Genomic DNA, 18,701 nt, shown 5'->3' with positions numbered 1-18,701 from the left:
TGACTGTCTATACAGCCCTAGCTGTTCCTGCACCACTTCCAGTCCTTAGTTCTGATGTGGAATGGAGGAAGTTTTCTTTTGGCAGGTTGGGGACTATTGCGCCTGTTGCACCAACCATCCGAGATCCTCCAATCCTGGAGGATGAGGAGGACCTGTTAGAAAAGTGGATCTCTGCCAGTGTGGACAGTGATGGAGTTTCCACATTGGACCTTCCGGCTCAGGTCAGATGTCAGAGCCGACGATCTGTGGCTAGTGAGCCAACAAAGAATGTGTGCCCCAAGGTGACCGTGTTTCAAACTCTTAGTGAGCCAGGAGAGAGCATTCACGTGTCGGAGTTGTACCATCACGAGTGGGGTAAGATATCCCTAGAGAGGGAGGAAGGACTGGTTGCTATCATTCCTGTTGTTGCTGATGACTCCATCCTCAAAAGAGCCCCTGGATGGGAAGAATATGAAGAGGAAACTCCCGAAGCCGTGTCTGAGCCAACACCTCCTATAGAGAGACCTTCCAGCTTCACTGCACCTCCCATCATTGGCCCTGAGGAGGAAAAAGATTTTTGGGTGCTGCCAGGACGGGCAGACCCCAATGTATTCACCTCTGTATCCAGAGTACAGAGGGTGATAAATTTTCATGTTCATAGAACTTGGGGATATTTCATGCCCTATGCACCACTGTGGGTGTATGAGAAGGTGGCGGCATCTTATGAAAATTGGCTCATAGATGAGATTCTCCGCAAAGAAAAGATGCACCACAGTTGCCTTACCAATCCTGACAAAGTGAGGAGAGAGAAGGATTGGCAGTATCTGCGTTCCATAGAAAGGGAATGGTGGTATGGCCGCACCATTTTAAAGAATGCCGTGAAAAGCTGTGGCAAGTATAACCCCACCAAGTACTTCAACTTGGAAGTCTATTTGGGAGATGGACAGTGGGTGGACAAACCCCATCCCAAATACTACATCCCCTATGAAGATACCAAGGCAAGATTTCTTCACATGATTTAATCTGCTGATACTCCATTGGGAGTTTGTTTGTAGCTATTTTTTTTTTGAGCTATCTGCCTATTTTCCTGTCCCTTCAAGGTACTGAACTTTCTACAGGGGAAGATTGTTTTTCGTTTTACTTCAGTTGGAGTTATGCCCAAGGACTGTTTTAGGTAATACCTGTCCGTTGGTAGGTTCATCCAATTTCTCCTAAGTGCATTTTCAAAAAGGATTGTGGGTTCGAATGTTTGATGGACTAGAATACTGATTGTGTTTGAACTGCAGTATTTCTAACTTGTGTTCTTTTATAGGTGTACCAATAAAAGTTTACCTGTTCATGAAGGAAACTGTGCTATTGATATGTTTTCTTTCAGTTATGCCATTGTACCTGGGTTTACTCAGGAGAGTTACCCCGAAGAGGTTATAAGGTAATGGTGTAGTAATGCAATGTGTTCTTTGAAAAGGTTTCTTGCATGATGTGCCTTAACTGCTATATTTTCAGTATTGATTCTTTGAAGGTTCCTTGCCGGGACGGAAGGAATTCACCAGGGGGAGAATGTAGGGATGTGAAAATCTTAGACACCCTTACACTTTATTGACAGGCCCATCCCTAGCTATTTGGATACCTAAGTGGGTCCTAAAATACAGTTGGGAGGGGTATTGTGCTCCTGTCTTATGTAACCCTTGCAATTCACACGGTGACCTGAGTGGCGCTGTGCCAGAGTATAAAAGGTTTAGGAGCCATGTGCTCTAGGTCCATTACTTTAGCCCAACCAAGCAGGCTGGAAGGGAATGGGTAGTGCTGACCCTAGAGCCCAGCATCCTAGTAAGTAGATAGCTATACTTGTTCATAGATCACTCTAGGAGTGATAGAGAGGTTAACTAGTTGAGCAGCTCAAGGCTCCTACGAGGAGATTAGTGGGATTAAGATTCCCGGGTAATACTGACCCAGAGAGGGACTAAAGTGTTGAGATTAGGGATGGTAGGTTTCCCCTAAGAGCAACCAGGAGTTCCTGAGTACTGAAGATATATTAATACCCACACCTGTTGCAACTACTCTCTGCTGTTATTCCCTGGCCTGTGGGGATTCAGCCTATGCGTGCTGTGAGTATAAGCTCCTTTAATGCTGCTGTGGTATTTGATGCTCCATTGTGGATAATTGTACTGATCATCTTCATGCTCTATTGTTCAATAAATATTCTTTTGGTTTACGGTTAAAGAACTACTGGCGCCCATCATTGTGCTATTGCACCGAGTTACAGTTGCATTACATCCTTCCTCCACCTCGTTGCGAGGGCTTGCCCCTGAGAAAGAGAGCTCATCTGTGGTGAGAGTCCACAAAGGAAAGTAGCTATAACTGCTATATAAGAGGCAGTTTACTATAGCGCTACACAGTGTTAATGTTGCAGTTGTGCCTCATATTTTTACGTAACCTTATATGTTGAAGTTATATTTATTGTGATGTCACAAGATCCAAAATCAAGTTCTTGATCTATAAAAAAGTACACATTTAGGGGCAGATTTATCAAAGGTCGAGGTGAATTTTTGAATGAAAAAGATTGGAGTTTCAAGCTATTTTTTGTGTAATTCGACTAGGGAATAGTCCAAATTCGATTTGAATTTGAAAAAAATTAAAAAATTTGAATATACTGTCTCTTCAAAAACTCAACCTCAACCATTCGCCATCATAAACCTGACGAATTGCTGTGTTAGCCTCTGGGAGACCTCCTAGAACCTATTCGAAGTCAATTGGTGGACTTTGAAAAATCGTTTCTTTTGGGAAAAACTTTGAATGCGCTATTCCTTCGATTCGTACGATTCAAATTCGGCTGAATACGGACCATCGAAAACAAACCCATTTGACCAAAAACAACTTCAACTTAATTTTGTGGGTCTTTTTGAATTCGAATTTCGAAGTTTTTTCCATTCGAAATTCGACACTTGACACTTGCCCCTTACTGTCATACACAAGGAGAGAAAACTTGCTGTTATATATTACAATTTATGCCTTCTCACCTTGATATCAAAGAATTAATGTCTGCTTAGAATATATTAGTTATATATCTTTTTTCACCTGAGTCAGCATCATTATCATTGAAGGGCAAATTTGTGGTTTTGTTGTACATGGAGGAGAATTCTTTGCAGACAATTTCCATACGGTATATAAAACCGATTCTTATTAATATTATTTTAAAGGCAAGCAATATAAAACCAAGCAGATATATAATACATGTATTTTTGATAGCTTATACTTTTCAAATTAAATAGATTACCTTTTTTACAGTGATGACCCCTTCCTGTGTATCCCTGTCTGTAATAATATCAAACATGTTTGATTCATCTCCTTCACTGATGTGGTATTCTGTCTCAGCATTTTCACCCTCATCTGTATCATTAGCTTTGATTTTGCCAATGGAAGAACCCACAGGGGAAGACTCCAGTGCTCGCAACTGATAGGTACCTGCAACATGTTGAATATGTTTATAATTTGCTTGATAATATTGCAGTTAATCAAAAATAGCCAAAAATAAGTTGGGTAACTGGACACTTAGGTTGGATAGATAACAAATTCACCTTAAGACATATTACACAAGAAATACAATTCTTTATAAAATAGTTATTGCGATTTTAAAAAACACCTCACATAAAAGACAAATAAACTTTAGATGAAAATAAGTGTCAAAAGACAAAAAGAAACAATATTTCTGACCACCATATGTCTTTCACTAATAATCCCAAATGTGGTTTAGTAAACACAACTCTAGCAATTCCAACCCTACAGATAGGATGTTTGAAACATTGATTCCATTTGTAATCCATAATAAAATTACTCTTTCGTCCTCAGATTTTTTATGAGTCTTTTTATGATTGTGTATTCTAACAGACAACACAGGGAGTTAAAGAAGATGCTGTGTTGAATGTGCACCAAATATAAAAGAATTAAAGCTGTAAAAACTTCAAAACACAAAGAGGGAAATCTGTAAAAGATGTATAATCATAGAACCATTTTCTCAAAGATAAATTTGTTGGGTGATCTTTTCTGGCAAGAAAGCAAGTCCAGACAAAGGGATATCCCTTATATCAATATATGGAAAATATATATAACTTTTAAAGCCTCACAGCTATATTTTCTGTCAACGATATAAATCAAAGTGTTCCACTGAGCCAAATTTAATGCTATTTTTATCCCTGTTGATTTACAGACATTTCTCTGACTTTTAGGTCTTTGTTATCTTTACTAGATCACAAGAAAACAAATAATGAACACATCTTACTCTGGAGGAAGCGAGGTGGGTTGTCATTGACATCCGACAAGGCAATATTCACAACTGTGGTACCAGAGAGTCCACCCAATTGCCCCCCCATATCTTTGGCCTGTATAACAACTTTATATTGTTCTCTGTTCTCTCTGTCCATGTTTGGCAATGCTGTCTTAATGATACCTGCCATGAGAACAAAAAGTACAACATTTCTAGTCATTCAAATCTTTTTTTTATGGTAAATATCATTTTCCGATTTTACATTTAAACATTCATTTAACATTGATTAATTGTTTGTTTCCAACTTATTTTTTTTTACATTTTTATGTTGCTAGATTCCATAGGAATAAGTCTACTAATAAAAATATTATGCTGAAATTCAAGAGAGACACACAAAAATGGGGCAAAAGCAATTACAGTAACATTGCATCCCTAGTTTATATTTATATGAATCATAAAAAAAAATTGTTATAAAGTAGATAAGTAAATACTGTTTTCTTGATGTCAATATAATTATGTGAATAACTGATATATATAGGATTTATATTTGAATCTATCTGTGATCCACCTGGCTTGGGTGAAAAGTACAAGATTATCTATTGCATTGATCTGTTCATTACAGCTATGAAATATGTGAAAGGAACATGAAGACATACCTCCTGCCACTTTAGGTATAGTATAGGAACATTTACATTTGTCAATGTAGGTTAGTTTGTGAAGTGGGGATGAGTAAGGAGTAAACTATTCAAGAAAATTACTCTAAGACACTCAGATCACTAATCTTACAGAAAATAGTCAGATATAATTCTACAGATCCTAAAATTAACATATTAAATTAGATTGGGGCAATGTAGTCAAGACATAACGGCCATGACATAACTATTGGGAATGTAAGAAGCATTGCAGTCAGTCAAGTCAAAGTCATATAAATGCTTGTTTGTCATTGACACCTTACATGCAAAGAAACAAAAATGCTCTTTATTAGAACAGTTGGTTTATTATGAATATTATACAGTTATGAATCCATAATGCTCTGTAGTAAATCCTTGCAACAGACCTTTAAAGTAAAACAGCCCCCAGCATTTTATTGTAAATAAAAATATTAGCAGCTACTGTCTTGTTTAGCCTTTGCAAAGAAAACGTTATACCCTTTTCTTGCTCAAAGAGAAAACTATTTTGAGCAGAGCCCTAATTATATTTCAGCTTTGATTTTTAGATTTTAATAACACAGGTGTCATGTTTACAGATGTCTTGCTCGATTGAGTTTGTCAGTTTGTGCAGGGTGGAAAATATAATCTCTTTCATATTTTGTCAAGTATGTTCTAGCTTGACTTAACATGTCATCTTCAATTATAGGAACAAAGACACAGCTAAGGTCTTCTGACCTGTCTCAGACTCAACAGAAAAGTATGGTTGTCCCTGCAGAATACTGTAGACAACTCTAGCACTGTTTCCGTAAGTTGGATCATCAGCGTCATTTGCTGTAACCTGAACAACAAACGCCCCTGTAATGACAAAAAAGGTCATTATACATTAAATCAAAGTATACTGTTTTTACATTTTTAACATAATATGCTTGTTCAAACTGGTATAACAAACAATTTACCTGTACATATATACAGTAACACTGTTATCTGATATTAGCTGTAATGATTAATATGAAAATATAATAAAGAAATTGTTTCTGAAATTTTATTTAAAAAACATCGACCAAACTAGAATCCACGATTTGACCTTATTTACTATTAAAAAGCTTGAATTAAACGGATTGGGGAAAAACTCAATAAAATTGACCGAAAACCCAAATCATAGGATTTTTTCTGGCTTTTTCCCAAAAAGCCAGAATTTTGCTGATTTTTGCAAAAATACCTGAAATAGTCTGATTTTGGGGCTAATTCCAGACCACAGAAACATCCAAATAGGATAGGGACCTCTCCCATTGACTTACTGTATATACAACCTTGGTAGGTCTGAGATAGCAGATTTTCAGATTCTAACTTTTAGCATCCTCTGGGTATAATAAATCTCAAAAAAATTTAGTTTTTTCCACTAAAAATTCAGATTTTATATTTAAAAAACTCAAATTTTTCAAGTTTTTAACATTTGGACTTTAATAAATAGCCCCCCCCCTAATATTGTATTACAATGTATTACATTTTCCAGTATACGTATGTGCATAATGTTCCAACAGAACCTTAGTCCCATAACCTATACTTTAATGGCACCTATAGCTCCTGTAGTACTCTTTTTACTTCCTGTATAAGTTTATGCAATTTTTATGTTTGATATATACCACCTTGCATTATACAAAGCTCTGGAATATGAGTGCATTTATGATAGAATATCTTCTTTTACAGTAGGTAATTAATAAAAGCAAATCTATGCCCTAGCCTGCCAACAGCAGAAGTCACTGGAATATTATAAGCCATAGGAATGGTGCCAGCCATATATATATAAGTGGTGAAATCACTTCAAATTATATGCTTCTAAAGCAATATATGACCTATTTCACATGGCTCATAGGATTAGTTATCAAGAAACCATGTTCGCAAAATCCTTGCTATTCAATTCAGGTTTCAGGTGGGCCATCATATTTGTAGGTGGCCTTTAGCCAAAATTCTCTTTTCTTGGAATTAGGTGATTTAAGGCCTTAGCCAACTCTTCTCATTACCTACCTGTGCTTGTATCTCAAAAAACACTAAATAGACAAAAAATATCAAGTGTGCACCAGGAGGTTCATCGTCAATCCTGTATGCACAGAAAAAGCTACAAGGAAGATTACGAAGATGTAATGCCAGTTTGTACACAGCTATATTATATGAATGTCATTGCATCAAAGGATTTTATACCAAATTGAAGATCAAATCTAAGGATAAGGCTGACAGTCATATCTGAGAGTCAGGTGACAGTCATATTTGAAAGAGAGAGATGACTAGTTATATCTGAACGTGTGATTATTGTGGCAGCTGTAGACACTGAATACTCGTTTTCTAGTCCAATAGGAACAGGCTTTCAAAACCAAAATGATATTGGGTTAATGTCACTTTAAAGGAACCTAACACTAAAATCTTAATTGTTTTATAAATAGGAGCCAGTATTAAAATTTCCGAATATATAGGTGTGGGATCTGTTATACGGAAACCCATTATTCAGAAAGTTCCAAATTATGGCACAGTCATCTCACATTTATAGACTAACTATTTTGAAATTTTTATGATTTTATGTTTTATTTGTAATACCTTGTACTTCACCCCAAATAAGTTGGAGGCAAACAATCCTATTGGGTTATTTAATGTTTATAATAATTTTTTAGTGGAGATCTGAAATTACAGAAAGCTCTCTTATCCAGAAACCCCCAGGTCCAAAGCATTCTGAATAACATGTCCTATACCTGTATATGCAAAGGTTTCAGGCTTGTGATATCTGAGCCAAGGTGTTGATCATGAATTAAACCATTTTTTATTTATATCCCAAAAAAAACTTTCTAGCATACCATTTAGATTGCCTGTAGTAAAACCTATTACTCTTGGCGATCTGGCTTAACCACGGGAAAATGAAAAGAGCAGTAACGATTAGGGGGGATCACAGGAGTGATAATGTTATGCTATTGAAAGACTTTTTTGGGAGATGTTTCGCCTGCAAAGATTTAACCACAGGCGACAATTCTACCCGTGTGCCATGGCCCTACAGCACTGCAATAGCTTACAATGACTGATAAAGAAATATAGCAGATAACAAGTTTGGACACAAAGTTTTGAATGCACATTTAAGTATTGTACAATGCATTTTCAGATTACATCAAAATTAATTTTTGACTATTATATTTATGCCAGAGGAATACGGTATATCATACTCTCACATTTTCTAGACTACTAATTAAGCATAGTTTCCAAGAACACTGAAAACTTTTTACTTTATTATAATCACTTACCATTTGGAGACATAGATTTTCAATAATGTTGGCAGTTTTTTGTTAATATTTTCCCTAAAGAGACTAGTGAGTATTAAAAAAATGGAGTTTACATTTAATGGTTCAAAGGAAGCAGAATGCTAGTGTGACCAACAAGTCATAAAAGAAGGAAGAACAGACACTTGCACACTCATAGGTTATTATTTCTGTCTACAAAGGCTGCCCTAATGAGAACTAATTATCTGCTCTTCGCTCTGTGTTGCAGTCTACAAGATCAACAGATCTGATATAGTGGAGCTGATTTTTTTTCCTTTTTCTATTGTTCATTTATGATTGTGTTCCTACATTGCAAAGCCTGTGAACGTTAAAGATGTGCCCCTCGAAACACTTGCATTGCCTTATTGCATTTTTGAGCTACATTTTGTGGCTCCAAGTATGTCAACATTTCTTATTTTTATGCTTCTTTTTTTCTGGTCAGATGGCACATTAGAAGTCTGTGCATTAAATATTTACACATTTTTAACATATTTTTTAAAATATTTAGATGAATCTTGTCTTGCTTCAACAGTCCCTGTGAATCTCATATGCCATTTTGTATACGAACAGACACAGTTTCATTCAGTAGAAACATTGTGGGTCAACTTTTATTTGCAAACAAACGAACAAACAAAATCTCTCCACTAACATGGAAACCTGCAAAAAGCAAATTAAAGTTTTATATTTTACAGTCAGCAAGAACGTCAGCCTATCCGTTGTCAAATCATGCAGTACAATAAATACCAAGCTTCGTCTGACATGCTGCAAAATTTGCTCTAGTCCAGTAATGTGCAATGAATAATTAAGCCTTAGCTTTTAATTATTGTAATTGTGCTAAATTGACTAAAGCTGTTTAGTAATTGGTTGCCATTGATTATTGGACTAGATCAGATGTCCCATACTTACTGCATAATTCCAAAATAACTATACACACTTACAATTAACTAAACTATTAAACTATTAAAGCTGGGAGCTTGGCAATGTTCTATGATAAGGGAAGGTAAAAACATACGTTCTCATATTGTCAGCCACAAGGATATTTTTTTACCCCTAAATCAGGTGTGTAGCTTTTCAAAGGTAAAATGAGGTACAGTACTGTATGTCCTTCAGCAAGAAGCATATAATTGTGTGGTTCCAAACCTGATATGAAAGAAACATTAGACTCCTGAAAATCGATTAGAAGGTTAATTGCAAGTCACTTCCCAAAACGGTGGAGTGGGCTGCCTCTAAGATTAAGACTTGCTTTGAGTGCTTATTTGCTGCCCTGGGTACCCTTAGCTGGGAAAATGTTACACCAATGTTTGTACATGTTGTGAATCTTTTTTGATTTTTAAGTGTTGCTTCTTTTTATTTCATCCAGATTACTGTTACACTTCTGAATCCTAATACTCAAAAGGTGGGCCCTTGCATAGACTGGAAAACACAGCTTGAAGTGCTGCTCAGATGGGCTAGAGAGGTTTGAAAACAGTTAACATTAGACTCTTTTAAAATTCATTTATCACAGTAAATTTAAGTATAGATCAATGGTAACCAGGGAATTTCGAGTAAATGAGAAGTCCCTATGAGAAAGTTTGCACGTTTAGCGAAAGCCTACATGTTATTGCACGTCCCCTTGATTTATTTTTATATTAGAACCAACAACATTTGCATAGCACACATTAACACAAAGTCATTTTGATCTTTGACACTTTGATAATCTATTTATTTGCTAGCACTTATGATCATTTAATGTCACTTTTGAATATCATATTTCATAACAGTGGGGCATTTTAGTTCAGATATAATGGCGTGTCAGTCGCCGTGCTTTAGAGTTAAGTTAACAAAAAAAGTGAAGGGCCAGCATTCATATTAAGTCGGAACTAAATATATTATTTATATTAAACCAAAACACTGTGCACCTGATGTTTCTGGTCCAAAACTTCATATGGACACTGTTCTGATTTAATAAAAACATAAACTTTGCTAATGTATACAAAGACAACAAATCTCCAGTACTCACCCACTTCTGACATTTCAGGAACAGTTGCAGTGTAAAGATCTTGAGTGAATTTTGGTTCATTATCATTGATATCGTGAATTTTAATCACAAACTCAGATTTAGGTTCAACTGGGATTCCGGTTATTCTGTTCACAGCTTGTGCACGTAATATATATACTGGCTTTTCTTCCCTATCAAGTCGTTTTGTAGCCTGAATGTCTCCAGTATTCTCATTGATAACAAACAAGTCTCCTGCTCCATCGCCAGAGAGAATATATTTTAGTGATCCATCACCTTTGTCCTGGTCTGAGTGAAGCTGCAGCAAAAAAAAAATGAATGAGATCAAGTTAAGGAACTACTTCACACTTCTGTTCAGTAAATACATATACTCTACTTATAATAAAGGACAGCTATTTGTTTATTTTGTTTTTTCCTTTTGCATTTGTATAACAAAGATATTAATATGTAAATTATCATTTATGTTTTGTGTTTCCTAGGTTATATGAAAATGTTTCAAGTGGTTATTTATCAAAGGTTGAGTGTTAGAGTTTTTTTTACTTCAAATTAACTTGAATGACTTCGAAACTCGAATGGTATCTTCATTAAGAAAAAGGCCTGCAACCTGTAAACTCAAATTGATCAAGTTTTCGGCAGAAAAAAACTCCAATTGATCAAATCAAGTTCTCAATTCAAGTTTTTTGTCAAAACCCTCAGAAAAAACCTCAACATCAAGCAGGCTGTTAACCTCTTCAAATGGTTTAAGGGAGCTCTGCCATTGACTTCTACAGAACCTTGACAGGTTTTAGGTGGTGTATTTTTGAATTTGAGCTATTTAGAGGGTCAAGGTATAATAAATCTTGAATATTCAAGGTTTTTTTTGACCCAAAAATGTGAGTTTTGACCAAAAAATACAACTCGAATACTCGCATTTTCGTGGAAAAAATCCCCGAACTTTAATATATCTGCCCTAAGATTTAGTTAGAATTTTTTTTCCCCATTTCTCCTAGAATCACTCTTGCCACCAACTACATTCCTTATAATGAGCCTCTTGCTGTGTTGCTAGTTACGTCAGTGACGTAACTAGAGGGTGGCGGGCCCTGGCGCCGTACACCCGGAAACGGCTGGGAATCATGGCACGTGAGCTGCCAGGGGGGCCCTGGCCCAATCGCACCCCCTGCTCACCCGGTAGTTACGCCACTGGTTATAATGCCCTTAGGGCTATGGCACATGGGATGGTTTGTCTTCTGCTGCTCTCTGGGAGTAAAGACCTAAAATGTATCTTTCGACAAACCTGGCAATGTGCAGCGAGTAAAGCAATGACTGACACCGCAAGGCCATAGCCCTAAGAATGTAAGTGAGCAGCCAATATACAGTAGCCAAACAATTCTTTGATTGATCTAACATTACAGGAAGCAATGCTGAATGACAATGAATGGTGAAAAAAATTGTACAGGTATAATTTCAATGAGAACTCTAATTTTTTCATACAATGTACAGAAATAACTAAAATATATATATATGGAACTTAATATTATATACAGTATGTGTATATATATATATATATATATATATATATATATATATATATATATATATATATATATATATATATATATATATATATATATATATATGGATATTTTTTTGTATTGTTAGAGTCACTTCACACAATAGAAGGTTAACATCTCATTTACATTTCCCACTTGAATTTGCTTCTATATTTTCATCTGTATAGCTGATGCCATCTTTTTTTGTATAATAAAGTGACAAAGGTTATATTCTCTGTCACAAAATCTATGTTGAAAGTCTATGTTTATCCCACCCCATTCAATCTTTCTTTCTCTCTGTATATGAATAATCAGTTCTCAGCAGACCATTCCAAGCTAGTTTGCAGAGAAAAGTTCTCTTTTTTCTATTTTTTGCAACAGTAGCAGAAACCATCATTTCATAAAGTCTAAAACAAAGAGACAATCAATATATGGATAGTAGGGATGGGATCTCAAACTAATATATATTTTTGTTTTGTTGTTCTGCATCAGCGACTTCCAATCTCATTTTCCTCTGCATCTCAGTTACAAAAGAGCAGAACTGCCTATGCCACATTTTGTTGCAAAATATAAGTATCTGAATATACAGTATAAAAGATTTTTTCTGTTAATTAAGCATTGATTGCTTTTATAGTTTCACAGTACTGAAAAATAAAATACTTATTGCACTTTATTGGGAAACATGAACTTTTTTGTCAGTTTTTCTACTTTTAGCTATTTTAACATTTGGAAACTCTTGTTTAATAAGAAAGTTTCAGATGCACTGGGTTTTCATTTTGCATATATTTAAAGTTACTGCAAGAGTGACCTGTTAGAAAATGCACAAATGCAAGAAGGATATTTTGGTCCCAATAGGTTAAGCAGAAAGACTATTTGGGGCTATTTCAATAACAGGGAGTAAAGTGTTCTAGCATACTTGTCTTTAGCAGGCAATATGCAAATCATTTTGATAGGTCAAGTAAAATAAATTACATGCAAATATCTGTATAGGATAACTGATAAAAACTATGAAAAAGAAAGAAAAAGAAAGAAAGAAAGGTCCCCATATCATTTTAAACAGTGAATTTCAAAACTGTCCTCAGAACACATCAACCCTGCAGATTTTCAGTATACGTTCCAAAAAGAACACGTGGGTCAAAAAGTTAATAAGTTATTCTGACAGATCCAGGTTGTGACACATACCCAGTGCTATTCATTATGCCACCTTACTGGATATATGAATTATTTGGAAAGGTGGAAGCAAGAGGCTTAGAAATAAAAACTCTTTTCCGGAACATTCTTTCAACAACCTTACTATAAAATTAAGTTTTGTTTCAGGGTTTTTTTTTTCCCACAGATTTCCCTGTGCTTCATCTGACAAAATATGCCAGGGTATTTTATGAGTACAGGATCCACAGGGTGGAATCACTGTATTTAAAGGTGAAGGAAAGGCTTGCAGCACTTGGGGGGTCCTTCTTCGCGTGGCTGCGCATGTGCAGTAGAGCGAAAAGCCAAACTTTAACTAAAAAGTCAGCGATTTAGTTCAACTGCACTTGCGTTTGCCCCGGGTAATTTGAAGATGGAAGTGGATCACTCTGTGGTGCTCACTGGTATAACCCCGGGTCGGTGCAGTTTTCTGCTGATAGGAGTACCGGCCTGGGGTTTTAGGTAAGTAACTACAATCACTTGGGCGTGCCTAACCTATAGGATTGCTATACCCTATAGAGTTAAATCCCTACCCTTTTTCTTTACTCTTTTGTTATTGAGTATAAGCCCATGTAACTTGTCATTTAGTACACCATAAGTTATTGGTCAAAGGGTGTAATACCACTTCCTGCCACACTTCTATATAGTGTGTAAAGGGAGTGCCTCTTCCTCTTTGGCTCCTGGTGTCCTTGGGTGATCCCATTGAGCCTGGGATCACCAAGGCCCAGTAAAGCCTTTAGCCCCAGAGGGACAGCACCTTTGGAGAATAAGTCGGGTACCAGGCAACCCCGTGAAAGAGGAATAGCTAGTCTAGGGAAGTTGTGATAATAGACTCTCTAGGAGAGTAAGGCATATAGTACTTAGCAGAATGAGCAGTTGTCGCTCCATCAAGGATTGATAGACAGAAGTAGCTTTCCACAAGGCTTCCCTTGTTGTTGCCTTTAGTGCAGGGATCTCAGTGATAGGGACCTAGGTTAGCAGAGGACTGCCTGATTTCTACAGTGATTGATCCCAATCCCCACAGAGGTGACTTGGAATTGATGTACTCCTTGACTGTTGAGACTTATGGGAGTGATAACCATCCTACTGTATCGTGTGATCTGTCTGACTCAATATCATCTGCTATCTTCTGAACTCCTGTGTGAGTAAAACCTGTGGTCAATTGTCTTTGTATAATAAACTACCATCTGTTATTTTATCAAGAACCTCCTGGTGTTCAATTTATCTATTTTTGTATACAGTAGCCGGTGTTTTGTAGTTCTACTACACCTTAAAGGGATAGCTTCCACTTGGCAAAGGCTCTGACCCTGTTGTGAAAGTCGCAGTGTAACCCATGCTCATACCAATGGCTGGACACTTTAACTCCTTGTGGTCTGGATAGCCCAGATTAGCGTTACACTAGTTTCCTACCTTTTAAGTGGCACAAAAACTGGAATAAGGAATGTTTCTGCAACAATGAAATGGCAGGGAGCAGAGATTATATGTCCCCCCCAAACGTCTTGCTTGTGTAAAGGGGAGTTTTATTTGTAATAGAAAGGAAAGTGCAGGGTGTGCTATCATATTCCTCCAGCCCTGCCTGTAACCCTAATAGTAGGGAGGTAGATCTGGAACATCCATGTTGGTTTCTAGGCTCTGTATGCTTTCATATAAAGACAAAGTGCATTTTGTTCCCTCAGGGGATCCTTACTTGAGGCAAACTAGGGTTTTGACTTGAGGAAGGTTTCCCTGAGGGACTAAAATGGCTACTGAAGAGACCTTTGTTGATATTTCTCTAGTTTATTAAGTCCCGAGTGTGCTCCATTTATTCCTGGCTTTTTATTATGCTGTGTACACCCGATATGACCAATATGACGTTATACAAATGTACACAAATAGCACTATGACCTAATCTACCTCTGTTCTGTGAAATAAACCAACACATCAAAGAAGAGGTCCATCTATGGTTGGCTGTCTGGCCAGTTTAGCAGAATAAATATGGATTTGGAAAATGTATTTTTTAATATGTTCTTTCTTTACTGTTTTAAGATTAGCCAAAGATGCCACACTAATACAATTGCTTATATCTAATTATATTACAATTACTCTTATTTGAGTATATACTGGACATGCGTTTCTAAAAACCCACCTGTTATTATTATTAGTTCTGTGGTAACTAAACTGGGATTACTATTTATCCCTGATTCATAGTGTCCCATGCTACTGTCTAGGTCTTAGCCTTTGTCCTGTTTATTCCCCTATTTAGTTTGGCTCTTATCAGGTTTCTGGCCTGCATACACACTACTCAAGTCTACTACCTGACCCATATTTCTGAGTTAATGAGTCTTATTTTTCTCTCTGCAATTTTTTATGCTGGAGCATAAATATGAAGGCTTATTACCATCACAATGTTCAGGTCCAATCCCAGGCCCATGAAGTCTTACATCTATTTAGCTTAGCCTGTATAAATTGTGACACCATTGGAAATATGCCAGGTTTAAGTACATGCTACATAAGTGAATGGATATGTAGAAGAGAGTTTAAGATTGATTACATAGCATCAGTAAGCACTGTGGCAAACATTTGGGGAACTTTTTTATAACTGTATACCATATTTGTAAATACCATGTTTGTCAACCTTACCTTGCACAGATGTTTTATTGCAAGTTAAAGATTTTCATAGCTCTACATTTTGTTTAAAGAGTTTATCGAAACCTTCTCAAGGGTCCTCTTTTACTAACATAGAGGCAAATTTGCCCTAATACAGTAAATACTATTTACTGTTACAGAAAAAATACAATAAATCAAATTAGTTACTGTGTCCTGGTTACAAATTTTCGCCTGGTTTGGTAAATGGGACTCACTGTTATGTGAGTCCCATTTACCTGTTATGCAAATGCTCGGGACCTGTGGTTTTCCAGATAAGGGATTGTTCTGTAATTTGGATTTCTATATATTAAGTTTGTTTAAAATTTATTTTAACATTAAATAAACCCAATAGGATTATTTTTCCTGTTAATTAATTAATTAATTATAATTGATTTATTATATTTAAGTTTGGATCAAGTTCAAGGTACTGTTTCTTTATTACAGAGAAAAAAGAAACCAATTTTAAAAATCTGAATTATTTAATTTAAATGTAGTCTATTGCAGGTGGACTTCACGTAATTCAAAGCATTCTGGATAACGGGTTCTGGATAACGGATCCTATATCGGTAACAGCAACAGAACCCTTGTATAAATTTGCAGTTAACAGCAAATAGGGCATAATCTGTACACTATTAGTTCATGAATAGGTAAAACCTGCAATCCTACTAGTACATTCTAATAGAAAATAATGAATTGGTTGCACTTATGTCCATGTTGCTAATAAATAGATAACCTCTTTACTGCTGTTGACGAACAGTTATATTTTTTTCTATAGTCCCTGTAGCAACTAGTCACACAACTGCATTTCATTATTCTGATCACAAGTGATGCATCAAAGTTAATTGCTGATTACTAATTACTAAGGGTTATTTATTTGGGACATATTTTCAGCTTTATTAGTAAAAATTGGCCTATCCACCTTTGAAGCATGATAAAAAAAAACTGTCTCACTCATAAATGCTGTTTATCAAACTAGCATAAAAGGTATAACTAAAAAGAGAACTGTATCCTATTATAGGCTAATTTGGACAGACATAGGAAATTACATTTTGTTCCCAGTTGAGAATTCTTATTGTTTTCATTTAGTTTAATAGCTAATTAACAACATCACTTCAGGATAGGCTGGTGTTCTATAAATATACAATAATAGTAATAATACTTAGGGGGTTATTTATCAAAAATCTAATTTGTGTAGTCTGTGAGGTTTTTATCTACCTTGAATAAACTCACAATTTAAACTCTAATACTTGCTTATTTATGAAGATTTATAGACTTAAAAACTTAAAATACCTCGAATTTATCATTTTCGAGCAAAAACCAGCGTAAAACACATGAAAATTACAAAGGCAAGAAACATCTTCAAATGGTTAAAGAGACCTCTGCCATTGATTTTATATATAATTTATATGAATTTGACAGGGTTGAGCTGGAGTATTTTTGGATTTGGACTTTTTTCAGCTTCAGGGCATAATTCTCGAAAAATATCATTTTTTTTTCAAAAAATTCAAGTTTTTTTTAGTGACACCACTTGAAAAACTAAAATTTTTTTAGAAAACACAACTCAAACTTTAATAAATAACCCCCTTAATAAACACACAGAAACAAGTGCTTTACTAATATATAGTAACATATTTATACTACTCCCTTTCAAGAGAACACTAACACAGCTTTATAATATTCTTGTTGTAACCTCCATACTTCAATGTACAACACTAAAATAATTCTTAGTGAACTTTTAGCAATCTGTAATGTTGTGTTTCTCATCAGTACCTGGCATTTTAAGTTACAGTCATTTATTACAATCATGTGTCCCTGCCTCTGTGCTCTGTAGAATATATTGCCATTCAGTCACATAGTTATCTATGTGATAGAGAGAAGACTAAACAACTACATTTATAATCTGCCACAGAAGATCAAGTGAGGCTTGATGGGATTGGTAATAAAGATAACTTTATTGGTTAAATGATGGATATAGACATAAGATATCAAGATTGCTCCAAATCAGTCTCTGCAAATGACTCATGGTTTTCCGTTTTAAAATTGAGGTCAACAAATCAACCCCAATGCACTCAGTTTTATTACTTTGAACACTACCATCAGTAAGAAAAACACAAAATCAAAGCAGATACAAAGCAAGTTGCACACACACAGACACACACATACATATATATTTGAAAGAGATTACATTCTATAGCTTGGGACTATACTGCTATGAAAAGGATTGTCTAATTATAACTAAAATTCAGAGCATAGTCTTTCATGAATTATCTTCCCAACTCTCAAGCAATGAACTTTGTAGTCTGTGAAGGAATGGGCTAAATGGATCAGCGAGTTGGCAAAGTACAACATCGTCTTTGTCTTTTAACACTTTCCAAAGGCAGCCTTGTTAATGTCAATTATTGGATAATGAGAGAATATTTGTTCTAACCCGTTTTTCCTGTATTTAAACTAAGCTCTGTGTGTCTCCTTAAAAACAAATACCTATCATTTGACTGCATCATTACAAAGAACTGCTGCCATGGCCATATAATGGCCTTATTACAAATGTTTTTAAACAATGTTGATGCAGCATATACTAGCTGTTACTATTAGAAAAAGATTAATTTTGAAAGCTTTGCTTCAACAATTCAGCAACATCAACACCTCATTGTGCTAGTGCTGAGGTGATTTATTTCCCCCAGATATAATCAGAAAATATACTGTGCTTTCTTTATTGGTTTGTACTGGTCACTTTCATAGGGGAAAAGTATATTCCCACTCCCAATACACTACATTACACTCAATTAAACCACTAGTTACTATTAAGAGAAAATGAAAAACAGGGCAAACTTTATTTATTTATTTTTTTTAATTTTTATTTTTTAGTTTCAGAAAAAGTCATAAAACATAGGGAAATCACCTTGTACAATCTCTGACAGTGGAAACTAATACAAATACTGAAAACAAGCGGTCTCAGAGACACATTCCTTTCCAGGGGTGGAACATGTATTCTGCAAAAACAAGTAAACCACTGTGCGCTGTCGAGAAGCAAGTCAAGTCCAGGTGGGAGTCAGTCAATCGGGGAGTGTGTACTAAATCAACAGAATGGTAAAAAAAAAAAAAAGAGAGAAAAAAGGGGGGGGGTCACAAAATGAGCATTAAGGAAATAACAGAAAAGGGAGGAAGGAGAAGAGGGAGGGG

At 35.7% G+C, this 18,701-nt stretch overlaps 1 protein-coding gene across 4 annotated transcripts in view; it reads right to left on the bottom strand.

The window, feature by feature from the left end:
- The window catches only part of cdh6.L (cadherin 6 L homeolog), a 139,822-nt gene that overhangs the window by 30,199 nt on the left and 90,922 nt on the right, over nucleotides 1–18,701 (bottom strand). For all 4 annotated transcript variants that reach the window (XM_041565228.1, XM_041565227.1, XM_018266183.2 and 1 more), the window contains 4 exon segments: nucleotides 10,186–10,480; nucleotides 5,626–5,745; nucleotides 4,256–4,423; nucleotides 3,254–3,441 (listed from right to left, as the gene is read on the bottom strand). In XM_041565228.1, coding sequence (XP_041421162.1) covers nucleotides 3,254–3,441; nucleotides 4,256–4,423; nucleotides 5,626–5,745; nucleotides 10,186–10,480 — 771 coding nt within the window.

The sequence above is a fragment of the Xenopus laevis genome, chromosome 6L, assembly GCF_017654675.1.
Source record: "Xenopus laevis strain J_2021 chromosome 6L, Xenopus_laevis_v10.1, whole genome shotgun sequence".
In the NCBI taxonomy this organism is placed as follows: domain Eukaryota; kingdom Metazoa; phylum Chordata; class Amphibia; order Anura; family Pipidae; genus Xenopus; species Xenopus laevis.
Note: the sequence above shows the minus strand (reverse complement) of the source record. Positions and strands in the feature narration are given on the sequence as shown.